This window comes from Chiloscyllium plagiosum, unplaced genomic scaffold (assembly GCF_037043375.1).
Source record: "Chiloscyllium plagiosum isolate Xiang-an unplaced genomic scaffold, Cpla_swu_hap1 HiC_scaffold_9, whole genome shotgun sequence".
Taxonomy (NCBI): domain Eukaryota; kingdom Metazoa; phylum Chordata; class Chondrichthyes; order Orectolobiformes; family Hemiscylliidae; genus Chiloscyllium; species Chiloscyllium plagiosum.
In genome coordinates this window covers 22,990,536-23,013,568 of record NW_028270147.1, presented here as the reverse complement: position 1 = coordinate 23,013,568, position 23,033 = coordinate 22,990,536, and the positions used below count along the sequence as shown (strand labels likewise).

At 38.8% G+C, this 23,033-nt stretch overlaps 1 protein-coding gene across 4 annotated transcripts in view; it reads left to right on the top strand.

The window, feature by feature from the left end:
* The window catches only part of LOC122554193 (rho GTPase-activating protein 29-like), a 123,800-nt gene extending 101,769 nt beyond the window's left edge, over positions 1–22,031 (top strand). For all 4 annotated transcript variants that reach the window (XM_043698842.2, XM_087990481.1, XM_043698843.2 and 1 more), the window contains 7 exons: positions 1,641–1,804; positions 9,251–9,439; positions 12,633–12,770; positions 12,866–13,098; positions 15,514–15,820; positions 18,027–18,135; positions 18,724–22,031. In XM_043698842.2, the coding sequence (XP_043554777.2) occupies positions 1,641–1,804; positions 9,251–9,439; positions 12,633–12,770; positions 12,866–13,098; positions 15,514–15,820; positions 18,027–18,135; positions 18,724–19,604 (2,021 nt within the window). In that variant the 3' untranslated portion in view covers positions 19,605–22,031. The remainder of the gene's footprint in view (positions 1–1,640; positions 1,805–9,250; positions 9,440–12,632; positions 12,771–12,865; positions 13,099–15,513; positions 15,821–18,026; positions 18,136–18,723) is intronic.
* Positions 22,032–23,033: the final 1,002 nt, after the last annotated feature.

The following is a 23,033-nucleotide window of genomic DNA, read 5'->3' as shown; positions in this document are numbered from 1 at the left end:
GGTGGTAAAACAACTAATTGAACAATTAATAGGAGGGATGGACTTCACAAATATCCCCATCCTCAATGATTGAAGCCCAGTTCATCAGTGCAAAAAATTAAGCTGATGCATTGTCATCCATCTTCAGCCAGGTGCACCGAGTGTCCAACATATTACCCTGATGAACTCCTGCAGGGATGTCCGGAATCTGAGTTGACTGATTGCCAACAGCCTCAACCATCTTCCTTTCTGCTAAGTTTGACTCCAATCAGTGGGGAGTTTTTTTCCCTCATTCCTATGATTGCTATGACTTATTGATACCATAATCGATCAAAAGCTGCCTTGGTATCAAGGACTCATGCTCCACTCACTTCTGGAATTCACTGCCTTCAATGACATTCACTCTCTTCACCAGTAATGTAGAATGATTAGATTAGATTCCCTACAGTGTGGAAACAGGCCCTTCGGCCCAACAAGTCCACACTGACCCTCTGAAGAGTAACCTACCCAGACACATTTCCTTCTGACTAATGCACCTAACACTATATGGGCAATTTAGCATGGCCAATTCACCTGACCTGCACATCTTTGGACTGTGGGAGAAAACAGGAGCACCAGGAGGAATCCTACACAGACGCGGAGAATGTGCAAACTCCACACAATTGTCCGAGGCTGGAATCGAACCTGGGTCCCTGGCGCTGTGAGGCACCAGTGCTAACCACTGAACCACCATGCTGCCCCATATAGCAATAGTGTGTGCCATCTCCAAAATGCACTGTAGTAACTCACCAAGGTTTGTCTGACAGTAGCTTCCAAAGCCATGTGCCCACCACCTCTAAGTTTCCTTTCAAGCCTCATGCTATCCTGGCTTGGAAGTATGTCACTGTTCCTTCACTGTCCCTCATTCAAAATTCTGGAACTCATTTCCTGACAGCCCTGATTTTGTTTCCTCATCTTTTCTTACTTTTTCATTTAGTTCTAGCCTTTCTCTCTTTCAACCTTTGGGGTGTTCTTGCACCCTAAGCAATGCAATGGTTCAAGAAAGCAGCTCACCACCTCTGGCAATGTTCAGCTTCAACACGTTTTTTCTTTTAAAACCTGCTCTGACCAGATATTTGCATAAGCTTCACACACTCCTGCCAAGAAGAATGAACATTAGATCCATCATAGATCATGTGGAATGCGTTTCTGATTTTCAAATTCCCCAACACTCGCTCACCATTTGCTAACCTCAAACAACATGGTATGGTCAAGTCTGACAGGAATATGTGAATGTTAGGCTTGAATTTTAGCTTTTCTTGCCTCATATCAAAAGAAAATTGAACTCCTGTTATCCCATCCAAGAACTGCTATAATCCACCTGTCTGAAGCCTCATCCCTTCCTTCCTTCCTTGAGACTTTGATGTCCTGTTTCCCATCCTGCATCCTGAATCTCAGGTAGCTGCTGTGCTAGCCACAACTAATCTGGCTTAGTTTTCTTATCACACTGCCTTAATGTTAATGAGGTTCAAAGCTCAATGCTGAGATATTCTCATCATTCAAGTGCAAAGATGGTATAAACTATGTACAACCTAAGAAACTTGTACTGTATGTCACAAATTAAGAATATTGAAAGACTGCTATAAGCTAATCTGTGCTCTGCTCCTTTCCTTGTGATGTAGGTTTAAATGAGATTGTGGCAGAGATGACAAGTTCTCCAGGGCCTTTCCGCAATACTCTTATGTCAAAGGCAGCACAAACACACAAGTTACGAAAGTTGCGAGCCCCATCAAAGTGTAGAGAATGTGACAGCCTTGTTGTTTTTCATGGAGCTGAATGTGAAGAGGTACATGATCTTTGACTAAAGTGGTAGCTTTTTTCCACTTTGACATTCTATATTGACAAAAGGAGGCTTATATTTATGGTGGATGAAGGAAAGAATAGTTTTTATGAAATTTGGCTTAGATGTTTTAGTCTATCAATAGTAATTCATGTGTCAAACCCAAAAAAAGTTACACAAAGTAGAGTTCTCATTCTTGGTTTTGCATTTTAGAATATAAGCTGTTTAAAATATAGGTTTTTGACTTACTACTTGTTAAATGGAGAGCCTGAGTCTCTGAGGGTTCTTTTGTTTTGAGAAAGTGGATAAAATAATGGAAATGTTAATGTACAGTATGCAGCAACCTAGTGAAGCCACCCAACACTACATGAATGCAAAAACACCATGTAATAGACTAATGTGATTGTACAACCACTGGGCCCTTTTGCAACTAGTTGTGAATAGTAATATATAATAAAACAACTAACAGAAAAATAAAGCTCCACTGACATAAACTACACTCAGACAGAATTTTTTTTTATTCCTCCTGAGGCCCCGAGCATCATTGATGCCTCTGTCCATCCAGTTCAATTCATTTTACTTAATCATGAACAATAGTTGAAGGAGCTGGCTACATCAGTGGAAATGGGCCCTGAACACATTCTCAGCTGTAATGCTGATAAAGAAGCTCCATTCCAATTTTTCAATTGCAGCAACAGGACTGGAATCTACCCAGCAATGCAGAAAATGACTCAGTCGACCCAAGCAAGACAAGACAACCAGGGACCCCGACAACAAATTGTGACCATGGAAGTGATCTCCTGTGTACACTTGAAAGCATTCATTTGTGGATGTTTGTGAGGTTCAGATCTAGATGCTTTTCTGCAACATGACTAGTAGCAAAATGACATCACAGAACTACAAGTTGAAGCAATAATGCTGTACCACCTAAAATGGAGCTAAAAAATACACAAATTCCACACAAAATGGGAAAATGAATTTCTGTTCACAGTGTAAATTCTATGACTTTATACAGGTTAATGGATGGGACAGGTTAAGAGGGATATGGGTTAAATGCTGATAAATGGGACTAGTTCAGTTCAGGAAATCTGGATAAGGTAGGCCAAAGGGCTTTTTTTTTTTTGCTGTATACCTCTGAGTCTGTGTGCAGTTGGGCTAATTACTACCCCATCAGTATGCCTTCAATCATCAGTAAAATAATGGAAGGTGCTCTTGATAATGTACCATGTAATATCCTACCCACCAATGCTCATTGTGCAAGGCAACTGAACTCCACATCACAGTTGTGATCAAAACATGGACAAAAGAGCTGAGAGTGGTACGAAGGTAGCATTTGACAGAGTACAGCATCGTCAAGATATCTTCAAACATTTAAAGTCAATGGGATTCCAGGAAATCTTCAACAGTTCGAGTCATACTTAGCACCAAAGAAAAGTGTCTATTATTGGAAGCCTAAGTGAGTCCTAAGACATAGCTAACTGGTTTTCTTAGAACAGTGCCCTAGGCTAGGCCGTTTTCAGCTGTTTTATCCATCTGTCATTAGCTTAGAAATGAATATGCTCACTCCTGAATTTAGTACCATTTGCAACTCCTCATAACAGAAGCAGTCTGAGCTCACATTCAACATGACTTGACAACATTCAGACTTAGGTTCATAAGTGGAAAGTTATATTTAGGCCACACAAGTGCCAGGAAATGACCATCCCCATCAAAAAAGCATTTGACTACCTCGTTTTAATATCCAATGGCATTTCCATCACTTGAGGCTGGGAATGCTGCAGTGAATTACTTGATCTCTGGCTCCACAAATCTCATCTGTCTACCAGGCACCAGTTACATGTGTGATTTGGCATTTGCCTGGATTAGTGTGGATGCAGAGATATTGAAGACATCCAGCACCATCAAGGCAAAGCAGTCTCCATTATCAGCATCCTCTCTACTATCTTCAACATTCACTCCTTCTGTATCTCACATACAATGGCAGTAGGTTGTACAATATGCAACATGCACAGCAGTAATTCACCAAACCTCTTAAACAGTACCATTCGTAGCTCTGACTTCCAGCACTACAAGAGGGTCAGTTAGACATCTGTGAAGAGAATTATCAAAGTTTCCCTGCAAGCCACATGCCATTCTGACTTGAAGTTATATCACTGTCCTTTCACTGTCGCAGGCTCAATATCCTGGAACGCCACATGAACTACAGCAGTTAAGAACATGCCTCGCAGCACCATTCCTAAGGGTGTTTTGGGATTAACAAAAATAATGCTAGCTTTGCCAGTGACACTTTCATCCCTTGAATAATTTATTTTCAATTGTCATATTGACATCATAGATATACTGTCTTTTTATTTTTCTATTTAAATTTTGGACTGAAATAGGAAAATAACTTGTTTAAAAAGCAAGGATTGTTGAAGGATTACTGCAGTTTTTAGAAGCATGTAATCTGGCACTTATTGTGAGTTACAAAAGGGAGACGGTTCAATACTCTCTTCTTGGAGATTGCCATTATCTGGTACTGCAGATGTAAATGTTGCTTACCATTTTTCAGCCCAACCCAGGTCTTGCTGCATTTAGACAGACTGTTCCAGCTGTAGTATCGGAGTTGTTGCAAATAATGCTCACTGTTATACAGTCATCAGCAAACATCCAACCTTTTACCTTTTGTCATGAGGAGGGATGGGAGTCACTAATGTATTGTCAGACCATCGTCTTTATATTCTGTGGTGTACTCATGTAAACCAAGATACTTCCAATGGAACTACAAAAAGCTGTTGGGCATGATTGAAAACGTTTGGGCCCCATCTTTAGTTGCTAGATCTGTTTATCTTAACATGATGGTGCCAAAATATACAATGAAGGGTATCCTAATTGTGATACTGAGACTTCAGATTTTCAAGAACTGTGTGGCGGTGGTCACTCATGCTAATACTGTCATGGAAGTGTGGGAAATTGCTCAGATAAGTCCCGTACATAAAAAGCAGGAGAAATCCAACCTGACTAATTACCGCCCCATTAGTCTACTGTTGCTAATCAGTAAACTGATGGAAGGTATCAGTAATATAATCACGCAGCACCAGCTTCGTGATGCCCAGTTTAGGTTCCACAAGGGCCATTCAGCTCCTGACTTCATTACCATCTTTGTTCAAGCTTGGACAAAGGAGCTGAATTCCAGAGGTGATGCAAGAGTGACAGCCCCTGGCATCAAGGCTGCGATCAACTGTGTGTTGCATCAAGGAACTGTAGCAAAACTGGAACCAATGAGTATCAGGTGGCAGAGTTGTCACATAAGAAAATGGTTGTGGTTGTTGGAGGTCAGTCATGTCAGCTGCAGGACATCTCTGCAGGAGTTCCTCAGAGTAGTGTCCTAGGTCTAACCATCTTTAGCTGCTTTATCAATGGCCTTCCTTCCATTGAAAGGTCAGAAATGGAGATTTTCACTGATGATTGCACAAAATTCAGCACAATTCACGATTCCTCAGATATTGATGCAGTCCATGTTTAAATGCAACAAGATCTGGACAATGTCCAGGCTTGGGCTAACAAGTGGCAAGTAACATTTGTGCCAAACAAATGCCAAGCTTTGACCATCACCAATAAGAGACAATCTAACCACTATATCTTGACAGTCAATGGTATTATCATTACTGTACCCCCCACTGACAGCATCCTAGGGGTTTACCATTGACCAGGAACAACTGGACTCACCACATAAACATAATAGCTACAAGAACAGGTCGGAGGATAGGAATAGAGCTGAAAAATGTGTTGCTGGAAAAGCACAGCAGGTCAGGCAACATCCAAGGAACAGGGGAATCGACGTTTCGGGCATAAGCCCTTCTTCAGGAGGCTAGGAATACTCTGGTGAGTAACTCACCTCTTGACTCCCCAAGCCAGCCCCTCTACAAGGTACAATCAGGAGTGTGATGGAATACTTCCCCCTTGCCTGGATGAGTGCAGCTCCAACAGTCAAGAAGCTTGACACTGTTCAGGACAAAGCAGCCCGCTTGATTGGCATCACACCCACAAACATCCACTCTCTCCAACACTGATGCTTAATAGTTGTAATAAGTACTATCTGCAGAAATTCACCAAAGTTCCTCAGATAGCACCTTCCAGAACAAGGGCAACAGATACATAGGAACACCACCACCTGCATGTTCCCCTCCAAGCCAGTCACCAACCTGACTTGGAAGTATATTGCCATTCCTTCACTGTTGCTGGGCCAAAATCCTGGAATTCTCTTCCCAATGGCATTGCGGGTCAATCTACAGTAGGTAGATTGCAGTTCAAGAAGGCAGCTCTCCAATACCTTCTCAAAAGCAACTAGGGACAGGCAATAAATGCTAGATAGCCTGCAAAGTCCACATGAATTGGGGAAAAAAAGACAGATTCGAGAGGATGAGCTAAAGTGTGGTTTTTCCACTCTTGTTGGTTCCAAAATCGACCCCACAAGCCCACTCTAGCAGTTGCGTTTTATAGGTCAGGTCAGTCAATAGTGGTGTTACTGAGCTACTCTTCATGATAGACATTAAGGACCCCCACCCAGAGTGCATTTTGAGCACCTGCCACCCTCAGTGCAAGCTACAGATGGTGTTTGTCCTGCAGCAGATTCATTGACTGAAGGAAAGACAATAAATGGTAATCAGCAGGAAATTTCTCACCCATGTTTGATGTGATGAGAATTCATAAGGTCCAGAGCCGATGCTGAGTCCTCTCAAGGCAACTCCCTCCTTACTGGATAGCACTGTGTCACCAGGTCTTCTGGGTCTAATCAGTCAATGGGACAAGGCATGGCATGCCTTCCTACGCTCTTCATTGAGCCAGGGTTGATCCTCAGGATATGGGACAAGAATGTTTATGGTGATTCCTAGGACATTGTCTGTAATGTGTGATTCTTTGAGAATTGTGATGTCACGTTGTTGTCAGGTCATCCATCTGGTTTCTTTCTTTTTATCAAACTTTGTAGTGCTTCGAAAAAACTGAGAGGATGCTAGGCCATTTCGGAGGGCAGTTAAGAGTCGCCCACATTGCTGGTGATCTGGCATCGGCTGTAGGCCAGACCAAATGAAGATGCCAGACTTTCCAAAATAACATTAATGGGCCAGAATGTTTTTTAACAACATTCAACAATTTTATTTCATAGACATCATTTCGAACAGCTTTCAATTCCAGATTTACTAACCTGTCTATATCTTTTTGCTGACTCTCTTCCTCTTCTTGACATATTATTTTCTTAACTGTCAGGTGTTATCGGCAAGTTTAGCTGCCATGCATTTGGTCCCCTTCTCCAGATAATTGATATAGATTGTAATTAGCTGAGAATTTGTGACCACCTAGTAACTGCAGCATGCCAACCAGACATATCCTTTATCAATATTCTCTGTTTCCTGTTTGCTAACTAACCCTTTTTTACATACTAATATGTTACCCCCACACCACATGCTCTATCTTGTAAAGCAAGCTTTGATATGTCACCTTATATATCTTTTAGAAGTTCAAGTGCAGCTCACTTACCGGTTTACTTCATCCATCATGAATATTACTTTGTCAAAAATTGAAATAGATTACTAAATACAATATCCCTTTTGCAAAGCCATATTGGGTCTGCCTGATCACATTGTGGTTTTCCAGGTATCTGTTATACCCTCCTCAATAACGGATTCTTGCACCTTCCCTTGGTGTTGGGCTAACTGGCCTAATTTCCTACTTTCTGCCTCCCTCTATTATTGAATAATTGTCTTCCATTTGCTATTTTCAAATACACTGGGGCCCTAGCAGAACAAAAAGAATTATTGGAATATTCTAATGTATTCATTAACAACACTACCCTTTTTTGTTTAAAAGGCCCTTGGATGGAGTTCAGCCAATCCTGGGGATTTATCAGCCTTAAGTTGATGTTTGTTTTGAGTCCATCCCTCCTCATTGTCTTTTGATTTGCAATTATGTTTGAGCGTTTTCTAGGTCTTTTATCGTAGAGGGGAAAATTATTCAGGTTTCCACTAAATTTCCTTCACATGATGATGGGATAGTGTAGGGGGATGGGTTTAGATTAGTTCACAGGTCGGCGCAACATCAAGGGCCGAAGGGCCTATTCTGCGCTGCTTTGTTCTATGTTCTATGATCTAGCACCTTGTCCATTACTGGTTAACAATTTTCCCTTTGAATCTTGTTAGTGTACAGTAAGTTAAAATGATTTTGTCATATGAGTTGAACTTGCAAATTAAGAAATACCATTCAGATGTTTCCAGATACCAAATAATGATAACACAATGCAGTTAGGGATGAGACAAGTGTGAATATAATTAGACCCTAGCTTATTGGCTATAATTATAGGTCTCGTGGTCAGTACTCGGAGTCTACAGGATAGTTGAAAGTTTATTTGCCTTAATGATAATTCACAAATTTCAAGTCTAGTTATGAAATTTATGGAGAAAAGATGCATTTTTCATGTAGTGGAATACTGTAGGACAGACAGTTGTGGAAAAACAAAATGTGTACTAATCATAATAAATTAAAGTTTACTTAATACGAGTCTGGCTAGAAACACAAAGCTTGTTGCAGGGTGAGCCACCCTTGCAACTGCAATCGTGGTAAATCCGTTAACAGTGTAAATTGGACCATACATAGAAAGATGGGGATCTCACCAAGAAAAAAACAGTTTTAATTCATTCCCATTCCTCCAACTTTGAGTAACTTGATTTTAAAGTCGCTGAACAGGACTGGGGAAAGATTATCTGTTTATTATTTCCATTGATATCTAATATATACATATAAATATGTATATCTGTGTAAAGAATATTTTGTTTAATAGTGCCTGTGCATCTAAGAAAATTAGTACATTGGAAAAGCATTCCTGAACCAATGGACTCATGATTTTAAATGGACTATGGCCAGTCTTGTGTGGCAGGGTAGATAATTTAGTACCCACTTGAAATATCACAGAAAATGCTAACTTAAGTAGTTTTGGAGATGCTTTTTAAATATTACAGGTAGATGACCCTTTTCCCGATCCGAAAAGCTCAAAATCCAAAGGATTTTTGGGAAGTTGTTATCTCATTAACAAGGTGGTTTGGCGTGCAAACAGTTAACCTAATCCCACAACAACTTGATGCATGTCGCTAAGATGCGACGCAGGGGGGGTGATTGGCCCAGCAGGCCTCAATTCTTTTTCAGGGCCCGTTACTCACAGTGAGTCTGCTGTCCAGTAAGATATTTTTTAAATTTTACCATTGAACTGTCACTTATTCCGAAATTGAAAAAATTCCGAATTCTGAAAACCAGCTGGTCCCAAGCTTTTCGGATACAGGATTGTGTACCTGTACTCGCTGATTTGGCCAATTGTTCCCAGATTGTACTGACTCTTATTTACTATGTGTTCAAGTCTTTGTATCAATGTTGAACTGATGTTAACATTCTGAGCTGAAAATTACATTTCATTTCGCTTGACAGTGTACTTTGGCATGCCACAAAAAGTGCCTAGAGACTCTAGCCATACAGTGTGGCCACAAAAAACTTCAAGGACGGCTACACCTGTTCGGGGTGGATTTCAATCAAACTGTAAAAAATAGTTCTGATGGAATTCCCTTTATTATTAAAAAATGTACATCTGAGATTGAAAGCAGAGCTTTAACTACAAAGGTAAGCTTATAATTTACTAAAACTATGTCCTACATGTGCTGTTATTTTTGTTTAATTGTGTGTCATTTGGTTGCACAAATTATTGCAATTGAAAGTGCTTGCGTTTTTAGATTTAACTTTAGATAAAAGTCTTTTTAAATTCAGTCAAACTTTTTTGTTCAATTGTTTTCATAAAACTGCTGTTAATTAAAACATTTATTTCAGCATCCACTGATTGTATAATCACCAAATAGTAATTTATGTAAAATTAACACTCATTTTAATGATGGTGGAAAATGTTAACCAATTTCAGTACTATATGTATTTGGTTATTACCAGCATACCTTCTGTTTGTTGCACACAGTGTATCAATTGCTCATCTTGAATTAATTTGTTGTCACTTCAAATTGTTTTCCCTTTGTGTGGTTATTCTATGTCTTAAGATTGCTGTCAAAGTTCTGCAATATTTTATTAGTTTATTCACAGACACAGGTGCCACGGCTAAGGTCACATTTATTGTCCATTTCCCCTATTGTCAAACTCAATTCTGCACTTGTAGGCTGACATATGTGTTCGGATTCATGTAGCTTCATGCTTAATAGAAACATTATAAATAGGGCCTTGGCCATTTGCTCACCTCACCAGCTCTATGCAGAAACAGTCAAAGCTAGCAAGTTTGGAGAAGATTTGTAGCTAAGGTTGAGGTTTTGGATGTAAATTTGTTAGCTAAGTTGTAAGGTTTGTTTTCAGACATTTCGTCACCATACTCAGTAACATCGTCAGTGAGCTTTCGGTGAAGCACCGGTGTTATGGCCCACTTCAGGAAACCCAAGGAAACCTAAACACATAAATAGAAAGTGAGCCATAACATCAGCGCTTCACCGGAGACTCACTGGTGATGTTACCTAGTATGTGACGAAATGTCTGAAAACGAACCTTCCAGCTCAGCGAGCAAACTTGCATCTAGAACAGTCAAAGCTATCTGAAGGACAATGGCTATCCTGATCATATTGTTTGCTGTGTATTGAGCAAACTTGTAAATGGCCAAAGGCTGCCACTTTCACACCACAAAAAGGTGTCTGGTCTACTTCAAATTATCTTGGAAAGGCAAATTATCTCAAAACTGTGAACCACTGGGTAAGCAAGCAGTTTCATGCATTGGCGATACAAGTGTTATTTTTAATTAATAGGATGCAACCATAAATCCATATAGACTTTGATCTCCCAAACAATTGAGCAATTTTGTCCATGAGATTTATTGCCAGAATGGTACATTACCTGGAAGAGTGGGGAGCCTACACTCTCTTTCACTTTCTCCATGACAACATCTCAGATAATCTGAGTTGACTTTCCAACCAATTTCACCTTGCACTCATCAAGACAAATACAACAATATCACACTTTAAACCCTTGCAACAGTTTACACAGTAGTAAAAGATGGCAAGCTTTGTGGGCGGCATGGTGGCACAGTGGTTAGCACTGCTGCCTCACAGCGCCAGAGACCCGGGTTCAATTCCTGCCTCAGGCGACTGACTGACTGTGCAGAGTTTGCATATTCTCCCCGTGTCTGTGTGGGTTTCCTCCAGGTGCTCTGGTTTCCTCCCACAGTCCAAAGATGTGCAGGTTAGGTGAATTGACCATGCTAAATTGCCTGTAGTGTTAGGTGAAGGGGTAAATGTAGGGGTATGGGTGGGTTGCGTTTCGGCGTGTCGGTATGGACTTGTTGGGCCGAAGAGCCTGTTTCCACACTGTAAGTAAGCTTAAAAAAAATTATCTTTCAGGAGCTATAATGTTATATTTTTTACAACTCTCTTAAACTAATAAATTATTAGAGTGATTTCTCTTTTCATTTAGTATTGTATTATGTCAAATGTGCTGGGTTCCCTTCTTCACATATTAATAAACTAGTATATTTTTACTGATCTTATTAGCCTTCTATTTGTTGGGCCGAAGGGCCTGGTTCTACACTGTAGGGAATCTAATCTAATCTACGAATCGTCCTTTTTATTGAATTGCAGTAACAAATTTCCATAGCAGGGTTGATTGTGCAAATCTGGTTTGCTGCAAGCAGTGTGTGACAGTGGGATTGTCATAATGCTGATGTCTGTTGTACTAATGAACAGTAATATCTATTAGGTCACCCCTCAGCCTCCAATGCTCCAGGGAAGCCAGCCCCACCATATTTAGCCTGTCCCTATAGCTAAAATTCTTCAACCGTGGCAACATCCTTGTAAATGTTTTCTGAACCCTTTCAAGTTCCACAACATCCTCCTGATAGGAAGGAGACCAGAATTGCACACACTGTCCCAAAAGTGGCCTAACCAATGTCCTGTACAGCTGCAGCATGACCTTCCCACTCCTGTACTCAATGCTCTGTCGGATAACGGAAAGCATACCAAATGCCTTTTTCACTATCGTATCTACCTGTGACTCCACTTTCAAGGAACTATGAACCCGCACTCCAAGATCTCTTTGTTCAGCAACACTCCCCAGAACATTACCATTAAGTGTATAATTCCTGCACTGATTTGCCTTTCCATAGAACCTCCAATTTTGGTGTCATCTGCAAACATACTAACTATATTTCCTATGTTCACATCCAAATCATTCACATAAATGACGAAAAGCAGTGGACCCAGCACTGATCGTTGTGGCACACCACTGGTCACAGGCCTCATCTGAAAAGCAACCTTCCACCATCACCTTCTGTCTTCTACCTTCAAGCCAGTTCTGTACCCAAATGGCTAGTTCTCCCTGCACTCCGAGATCTAACCTTGCTAACCAGTCTACCATGAAGAACCTTATCGAACGCTTTACTGAAGTCCATATAGATCACATCCACCGCTCTGCTCTCATCAATTCTTTTTGTTACTTCTTCAAAAAATTTAATCAAGTTCGTGACATATGATTTCCCACACACAGAGCCATGTTGAATATCCCTAATCAGTCAAAAGGCATTTGGATAGGTATGTGAAGTGGATGGGTTTAGAGGGATATGAGCCAAATGCTGGGAAATGGGACGTGGTCAGATTAGGATGTTTGGTCGGTGTGGATAAGTTGATCCAAAGGGTCTGTTTACATGATGTATGACTATGACTCTCAGACTATTTTCTAATATTTGCGTTAGTAACACAACATGCATATTCCATTTCAGTTATACTTCCTACATGTGTGAAGTTAATGAAAATGTTAATTCACTTGTTATTTGTTCAAGGGTATTTATCGAGTGAATGGAGCAAAATCACGCGTTGAAAAGTTGTGTCAAGCTTTTGAAAATGGAAAGGATTTAGTGGAACTTTCAGATTTGTATACTCATGATATCAGCAACGTGCTAAAACTGTTCCTCCGCCAGGTAAACCCATGCAGCATATAAAACTCTCTTCAAAACAGACATTTAAAATCTAACCCTTTATTATCAGAATGTAATCACCTATTATTATCTGATAGCTCCCAGAGCCATTGATTCCATTCCGTCTTTACAATGAATTTGTTGGTTTGGCCAAGGAAAGCCATAATATTAGTGATGAAAATGATGGAAAACCAATCATCCTAACTGTACACAAAAAAGCATCAACCAACATAGGAATGAAGAGAATCCTTTTTAAAGTCAAGGATCTACTCTGTCAGTTGCCTCAAGCCAACTACAATACTTTGCAATACCTCATGAACCATCTTTGCAGGTATGGAAGAATATTTATATTTGGGCATTTAACAACTGAAATAGCTGAGATCTTTTGAACAGTACTGTTTCTCCCATCCCCTTCAATGTTTCATTCATGCACTGACTTAAAAGCTTGCTATCAAATGATAGGTGTATAATCAAATCCTACTCTTCTTTTCAGCCATATAATCAGCTCTAGGCAGCCCTATGATTTCTCTCCGAGCTTGGAGATGACACCTCTTGCTGAAAATGGTGCCAATCAGAAAATAAAAGTACTTAAATCAACATTTATCTACCTATGTTAGGTTTAAAATGAAGGAGGTAGATATTGATTTTTCTATTCCACTGAGCTCAGCACTCATGTGCAACATTACTATGCAGCAAAAGTCACTTGAATACTTAATTACATGTGATCTTGGAAGAATTCCCTGATAACTGCCTGTATGTTTTCAGTTTTATGGGATATTTCAGTTGTTGTGCTAGCAACAACTGGTTCAAGTCTCTTAAGGAATCATGACTAGTGATAACCTCATTATTGCAGGTCTGGGGGATAATTTCATAACCAGTTTTTTTATTATTGCTTGGAGGAATCTTCAAAGATTTTGAATGACCTCTTCTTATAGATGAAACCAGATATAATGTGCAGGGTCACTGGGAAATTGCAGGAGATTGACACAAAAGTTAAAATGTTCAGAGAACTGGCTGAATAGTTTCCTTCTGCACCAGAACATTTCTATGATATGGCAGTATCTGAACAGAACTGCTAACTTCAATCTATGTCCGATTCTTTTGTAATGTAGTGTTTAACTTCAGTGATTTGATTTTTAATTACTTGACTCTGGAGATCCTGTTTGATTATTTTTCTGTCAACCAAGACTAGATTAGAAGCTGTTGTGTTCAATCAACTGGGCATGTAGAAATTAAAAATGTTTAAAACTCCCAAATAGTTTTTCTCGAGGCTTTGTGTATTGGCATTTATTATGCCTTCATTTCTACTTTCTGCCTCATATTTGTTGGAACTGCAATCATTTCACTATTTAAATATAAGCCAAAGTCTTTATTTTAACGTAACATGTTCAAATGTTGTCAACTTAGTGTTGTATGTTCAACTCCAGCTGACATTTTAAAAATTCATTTTATGGGATATGCCCATCCCTTCGTGCCTTGAGAAGATGGTAGTGCACTGCCTTTTTGAGCTGCTGCAGTTCCCTGCCATTTCTAAACTACGTTTGGCCAAGTAGTTGGTAGTTTGCATCCACTGTTTCCACAGTTTATCAGGCAGGTAATTTTTCAGCCTGAATTTAGGGACGTTCCTGAAATTGAATACAACCTCTTTGTCCGATTTTAGGCAAACACAGTATAACGATCAATAAGAATAAATTTTCTTCAACCAAAAAGAACCTATGTATGCTTCCTTAGTTGGCATAGCATATACAATGTATAAAAGAATATTTAATTGAAAACAACTGTGGGTTTACCTTGAAGTTGTAGAAAATAGGTCAATGTGTATCAGGTCAGAAGTTACAATCTCCAACAAGAGAGACTCTAACCATCATGCCTTGACACTCAATGACAATACCATTGTTGCATCCCCATTGTCAACATCCTGGGGTTACCATTGGCCAGACACTGAACTGTAATAATTGTGGCTACAAGTCCAGGTTAGAGGCTAGGAATCCTACAGCAAGTAACTTGCCACCTGACTCACTGAAGCCTAACCACCGTTTTTAAGGTATAAGTTATGAGTGTGATGAAGAATGTCCCACTTGGCTGGACAAGTGCAGCTCCAACAACATTCTTTAAGCTTAACCATCTAGTGGAAAGCAGTCCATTGGATTAGCACGACAACTACAACAGTTACTTCCTCTGCTGCTGTACAGCAATGGCAGTATGCACCATCTGCAAGTTGCACTGAAGAAATCACCAAAACTCATCAGACAACATCTTCCAAACCCATGATCACTACCATTAGAAAGACAAAGGCAACAGATACATAGGAACATGACTACCTCCAAGTTCACTTCCAAGTCACTCACCATTCTGACTTGGAAATATAGTGATATTCCTTCACTGCCACTGGGTTCAATTCCTGGAAATCTCCTAAACAACATGAGTGTACCTATACCATATGAATGGTGCTGGTTCAAGAAGGCAGCTCACCAATGCCACTTCAAGGACAATTAGGAGAAGATAATAACTGTTGGCAAAGCCCAAATTTCCCAAATGAATAAATTAAGGTGACTGACTCTTTTAATCACCCTGAATCTCCCACCATTACAAAAACAATGAAAATACTAACTCAATTCTGTGGCTTATTAGGCTTCCTTCTAATTTACAAGTCAACAAAAGTAATGTGTTTTGTTCTATTAACCATACAATGGATAAGTGGCCTCCAACATGAGAAACATCATGCATTTGTGTTGTTGTTCAACAGGGTGGCAGAGAAAGAAGAAGAAAATAAAATGTCAGCGAGCAACCTCGGAATTATTTTTGGGCCTACACTTATACGACCAAGGCAAACTGATGCCACTGCATCATTATCTTCTCTTGTTGATTATCCATATCAGGCTCAAATGGTGAAGCTATTCATAACTCACTATGAAAAAATATTTGTTTCTTCATTAACTCCGTTGCCATCAAGAACTGAAACTTTATTAGTTGATGAGAAAGACAAGATTATGCCTTCGTCACAGGAAGAAGATTTCACAGAAAACAAAGATTATCCAATAACTAACAAAGAGGTATGTGTTGGTTAACAGAAAAATCATTAAAATTGAAATGTAGAAAATTTGTGCCAGAGGAGGCCATTTGGCCTATTGTGTTCATACCAGTCCAAAAAAAACCATACAGCCTAATTCCACTTTCCACTCAGTGCACAGCGCTATAGATTACAGCATTCCAAGTGCATTGCCAACATATTTTTAAAATGCATTTAGTGCTTCTGTCTTTAACACCCCTGCCAGTGAGTTCCAGACACCTACCCACCTTCTACCTTTCTGCCAGTTACTTTGATTTGGAAATGCCTATATCATTACTGATCTTTCTGTGAAGGAAATGACTCCTAGCATTATACAGTACAGAAGAGGCCCTTCAGCCTTCTTCCTATCCACTATATTTAGACCTGTTATGATTTTTTATTTCATTTAAATCTCCTTCAGCCTTTTCAGTTCTAAAGAAAACAGGCACAGACTATGCAATCTTCTCTCTAGTACAATCACATCCTTCCTAATGGTGATCAAACTGTATGCAGTACCCAAACTGTGGCCTAACTAGTGTTTTATATAGTTTTAGCATAACCTCCCAGCTCTTATATTCTAGGCCTTAAGCAATAAGAGAAAATATCTTGTTTGTCTCTTTGATCACTTTATGTACCTGACCTGGTAACTTTAGGAATCCATGCACATGCACTCCGAGATCCTTCTGGTCCTTTATGCATCCTATTATTTATTTTGTATTCTCTTGCTTTGTTAACAATTCCCAAACATGTTATGTCACACATCTCATGATTGAATTCCATTTGTCACATTTCTTCCCACCTGACGAGTCCATTGATATTTTATTGCTTATCAGCTTTCTCCTCCAATATCAAACACACAACCAATATTTGTATGATCTTCAGACTTCTTAATCGCACCCCTACAATTAAGTCTAAATCATTGCTATGTATTACCACAAACCGCAAGGGATCCAATATTGAACCTTGTGGAATTTTATTGGAAACAACCTCCCAAACACACAAAGAGCAGCTGTTGATAAATATTCTTTATTTCATGCCACTGAATCAATTTTAGATCCAATTTGCCCTAGGACCCCATGGCCTCTTAATTTTATGACCTATCTACCATTTGGAACCTGTCAAAAACCTTGCTAAAATCCATGCAGACTATCCCAGTATCATCAAATTGCTGTCATATCTGCTCTGCTTCATTTCCTCTTGAGGCCATAATAACAGAGTAAGGGGTCACGTTTAAGACAAATGAGAAGGAATTTCTCCTCTGAGCATAGTGAATTTGTAGAATTCTTTGCCATGGAAAGCTATAGGAGCTGGTTCATTAAGTATATTCAAGACTGAGATAGACAGTCAGATTTTTAATCAATAAGGAAATTGAGGGTTATGCGTAAAAGGCAGGAAAGTGGAGTTCCGGAATCAGATCAGCCATGATCTCATTGAATGAGGAGCAGATTCAATGGACTGAAAATATTTTCAATTTTTTTTTAACCTGAATATTTGTACAAAATTAATTTTTAAAAATGGAGATATTCATAGAGGTCTACAGCACAGAGAAAGGCACTTTGGTGCATCTTTGCTAGTCACAAACAAGCACCTAACTATTCTAATCAAATTTTCCAGCACTAGGCCTAAAGCCACATGTCACAAGTACAGAGCTAGATACTTATCAAATTCTGTGAGGGTTGCTGCCTTTACCACCATTACAAGCAGTGAGTTCCAGGTTCCCACCACCCTTTGGGTGAAAAAGATTTTCCTCACATCCCTCCTAAATCCCTGCCCCTTACCTTAAATCCATGTCAACCCCACACCACCACCCTAACGCGTGTGCCCACCCCCCAGGCACCTTAGTCTCCTCTGCTCCAAGGAAAACATCTACAATCTATTCAAACTCTCTTCATAGCTAAAACTCTCCGACCCAGACAGCATTCTGGCAAATTTCCTCTGCACCTTCACCAGTGCAATCAGATCCCCCTATACAATATGGATTCCAGAACTGCCACAGTAGTCTTGCTGTGGCTAACCAATGTTCACACAGCTCCAGCATTTCCCTGCTCTGAAGTTTCCCATATCCCACCTTAAACATTCCATCTGTTCCTCTTGTTACCTTAAGATGTTGGTGAACTTGCACTCTTGTTGCAGAAGCAGTGTTTTGTTTTCAGTTATGTCATAATACCACTCTAATTTGCAAATGTAACAGTAATATATTTTGTTGGCAGGGTTTTGGATTATCAGGAAGTGAAAATGAGTCTTCAGAAATAGTTGCTTCCAATGATATCCTAAATGAGGAGAAGGATCAAAAATCCAACAGAAAATGCAGTGAATCAGGTTTGTAGCTTGACATTTTTTAACTGTTGTGCAAAAGCAAAACATTGATGCTAGAAAATATTGGAAATGCTGAACAGTATTTGTTTGTGCGTAAAAGTATGATGACTGCTTTTGAGATTTTAGACAGTTAACAAGTAAAGATAAGTATTGCAACTCAATATTTTCAAATTAATTTGATTATTGAGAAAATTTTAAATAAGGGACTGTAACATCAAACTGCAGTCATATTGTTGTCATGTTTGTGAGAAGCTTGTTTCACAGTTATTATGCAATACTTCAAAAAAGCCAGATACTAAATATATGTCAGACTTGACTCAGTATTAACATTTTCACCTCTTAATCAGAATGTTGTGGGTTCAAACTCCACTTGTGAGATCTGAGCACATTTGACCCACCCAGCACCATAATGAAGTAACAATTTTTAGGTTGTCATTTAAAAAAAAGCTGTATACTCTGATTCTTGATTGTTAGTCATTAAAATCATGGACATACTTAATTTAGCTTAATCTTCATGAAATCATTGTTATGAGTACTTACAACCGTCTAAATTATGTAACAGTTCCGGTCTTAATGTCTCTCTCAATGCAGAAGATCCTGTTGAATTGCTGAAAAGCCTACAAAATCCACAAAAAGCAGATGTGCACAAGTTCAGCAAGTTGACATCATTTGAGAAACCTAGTCAACAACCTATTAAAGTCCATATGCGACCTCCCAGGTTGAAACCAGTTATTCCAAGACCTGCCAGTTTGCCTGTTCCTGAAGTCATGATTCCCTACTCACTGAATGACAAAACTTCAAAAGGATGCAACAATACAAGCAGTGAAAAGGATTCTATTATTGAGGAAATACCAGAAATGAAAAGTCCATCTCGTGCACCTACATGCTGCAGGCATTCATACTATGATAGCCAATCTTTACGTAGAACATGGGACAAACAGTATAAATATTATGATGTAACTCAGAAGACAGCTATGATTATGGCAAATGTTGCTCCAGAAAACAAAACCAATGACAATGTTTTCTCGCCATCCCTTAACTATAGTACTGGCAATAGCTTTGCAAGTAGTTTACTTCCTAATAAGCCATATGCAGTGACTGCGAAGCCATTAAGGACCACTAAGACTGATGGCAATTCATTAGAGTCTCCCGCCATTTACGTATTTCGTCCTCCAAGGACCTTGCAGCCGCCACCTGATACTTTTTACAAACCTCCTTCTAATACTATCAGGCATACTGGAGACTCTTTGCCCAAACCTGTTGCAGCATTAACTGATTCCTCTAATTCTGTAAAAGGTGGGAATGGAATATTTAATCCTATAGAAGATAATGAAAATGATATAGCAAAGAAAATGGCAAATCCACCAAGTCCAGCCAAAGAAGGCCAAGGAGAAAAAAAACTGACATTTCAAAGACTACGATCAAAACGCATTCCACCAGACTTTGAAAACAGAGAGGCCTATTTTGTCTAAGGACCAATTGCCTGAAGTTCTGGTGTTAATCTACCAAGTTACTTTTCACATATGAGAAGTGTTTTATTTTTCTAAATTGAGGGAAATGTGCCATGATACAACCCAGAAACACAACTTTAACCATTAAACTTCACCTCAAGGTACATCTTGCGTTCCTCGAGGTCAAGCTTATCCAACACATGGCTTACAGGTCACATTGCACTCAACTAAGAAGTCTTATTAACCAAACCACTCGGGGAAATGTAACTGGAAGATTTTTTTTAAGGAGTTGCTGCTCCATTCAAAGTTTGGTTCTCTTTATATGCTGTTAATTGGTTCAGGTTGAATTTATTAGCATTGGCTGCCAGAGATAAATTGTCTGTTTGGAGGAGCTGTGCAATGTAATCAGTTTCTTTCCACTCTAGGTCTGATAACTCCATAGGAATAAGGCTCAAGAAGTTTTCAGGGAGACATTGGCTTGGAGGAGATTAGAGTGGGTGAGCAGTTTAGGATGAGAGTCTGAGGAGCTGCTAGAAGTTGGGGAGAATGAGCGTGTATATTGTTGTGGGAGGAAGGATGGGGTTGAGAGTGGGCAGGCAGTTAGGGAAGAATGAGAGTGCAGTAGGATTGTGGAGTTTTGAGTGTGCTGTTTGGATGGGTAGTTGAGACAGAGCTGAACACTGCTTGCAAAAATCTGTCCTCAAAGGAGCAATCTAAAACCAGTTTCATAAAGATTCCACCAAGGCCAACTTTGTATGTTCACCAGAGGTGAACAAGGGTCAGTGTTAGTTAAATCCAACCCCTCACCCCCATCCATTTTCCTGTTGACCAGAACTTGGGGCTTTTTTTTTTCTTCTATCTAGCTCTGCTTAACTGAAACTATTAGTTAGACCAGAACTTGGGGCTTTTTTTTTTCTTCTATCTAGCTCTGCTTAACTGAAACTATTAGTTAGTCCTGCAGCATGGCACTCATGGTGGTCTTTCTTTATTAGTTACTCATTTGAGTGACCACTTTATTAGTCATTTGCTTTCTAAAATTTTTGTTTACTATTATGGTATCCTGAAGCTTATTCTGAAATTTGTTCACCAACTGCACCCCTCCACCCAACCCCAAGTGAGAGAATGTGCCCCCTCCTCCATCACTATGTGAAACTATTGGATGACCTTGCTCTAGGTAGCTGCATATTAACATATGTATTGGAATTTTTTAATATATTTCTAAAACTACTCTAGCGTTCTAACAAAAGCTGAACTAGTTAGTCTGAGATATTGATATCGAGTTTTAAATAGTTGATTTTAAATTCTATAGTAATATACAAGTAAAAATGTATAGTTACACAGTAAAATTAGATAGTTGCTAAAATACATAGCACATTTTAAGTAGCCATACTTGATGGCAATAGTAAATGATAGTAATAGATTTTTTTTGTAATCATCCAAAGTCTTACAAGCTTTGCATCCTCTGCTGCCATTCTTAATTGTGCAATCAAAACTTACTATAGCAATCTTTAAGAACTGCATAAACAAGCAACAAGGTATGTTCCTTAATGTACAAAATGTTGAAATATTTCCATATTAATGTTTTATCTATATATGATAAACAGAGACGTTCAAAGTGCAAAACTTGTAGTCTTTACTCTGTATTGAAATATATAGTCTAGTCAGTGACCAAAATGATGTTCTCATTAGGGACTGTGTCTTAAAATGTGAATTGGAACAATATTATCTTTTTAATTTGTGCTTCAGTTTATTATTTATATATGTTCATTTTGCATATATGTTTTTGTTTACATTACCTTTTACACAAGACACTAAGCTATATTAAAGCAAACATATTAATTCTTGTATATTAAGTGTATTGCGTTGAAAAAGTCTTAACCTTTGGAAAGTTGCCTTATGTAATTTATTAAAATCTAGGTTTTATATACTATATGTATATTCTATAAATGCTACATATATGTAAACTAACTGGACACAATCATTTAAGACAATGCTGAACTTTTTCTGTTTTCTTTCATTGTTGTACTAGTCATGTTTTTACTTGGATGACCTAAGCATAAGGATATGTCATAGTGTAAATCAACATTGTTTCACATCAGTGTTTGTATTGACATCCAAGAATGTCTCAGCGTTTCTGCTTTGCATTTGTATGTTGCAGTGTTTTATAGGAAATGTTTTGCCAGTGATGCACTGTTCTCAGCATTCTTTCAGGTGAGAGAGATTTTTAATCTTGTGAAGATCTCAAAAGAAACAAAGGTGAAACATGGTTACTTAGACATTATGTGAACATTTTGGTGTATTTAGTGATGCTTTCAGAATGAAGTCAAGTTGTTTTTTTCTGTCTTAATTATTCTGCCATACATTATACCATTATACAGTATTGGAAATTCTGAACCATTGCCTCTTTCTGTGGCAGTAGATCATAATAAATGTTTTTAGTTCCTGGAATGCTTACTGGTGAAACCAAAGCTCAATGATATAATGATTACCATATGCATTAAATGCTGTCTCTACCACACACCTCAACATGGAAAATCAATTAAGTTGGATGCCAGCAATATGGCACAATTTTGAAGAAGAATGGGAATGTTATCCCTGATTTCCTTACCAATATTTGTCCTTCAGTTACCATCTTTCATTGAAAGAAATGTAGTAGTTATAGCAGTGCTGTTTGTGGGAGTTTAGTCTACAAATTAGCTGTTACATTTCCTGTATTACAGCAGAGACTACACTTCAAAGGTACTTCACTGCTTGTAAAGTACTGTGAGACATCAGTAATCATGAAAGCCACTCTAAAGTGTCTTTTTTTCCTTTTTGGTTCCAACACATCCAGCATACGATCACAAATTAGGAGTTGAGTAATGTAATTGCAGACTCTCGATGAATCATTAAAACATTGACCAGATTCAATACTGCTGAAAACAATATAGTCAAGCTAAGTAATCATTTGGTAGTACAGAACTGGAGCCTTACTGAAAACTTTCCACAAAATGCATATTTTTTCATCTTGCATACATCTGCACATTTTGCAAGGATATGAATTCAGTGGCAAAATCAACATTTATACTGCATGAGAGGAGACTGTGCATTGTTTGGCAATTGGACCATTCTAAAGAAAAATTATATGAGTCAAAATGTTAACTCTGTTTCTCACTTCACAGATTTTCGTAAGACATAGAAACAGAAGTAGGCCATTCAACCCCTCAAGCTTGCCTTTATTATGGCTTAAAATCACAGCTGATCTGCGTGTAGCTTTAACTCAATTTTCAAACCTGCCCCACATCATAACCCTTGATTTCCACACAATCATAAGATATGCGAGTAGAATTAGATCAATCAGCCCATTGAATCTGCTGCGCTATTCAATCATGGTTGATATGCTTCTCAGTCCCATTTTCCTGTAACCCTGGATCCTCTTAAAAAATCTATCTATCCCTGTCTTAAATACAA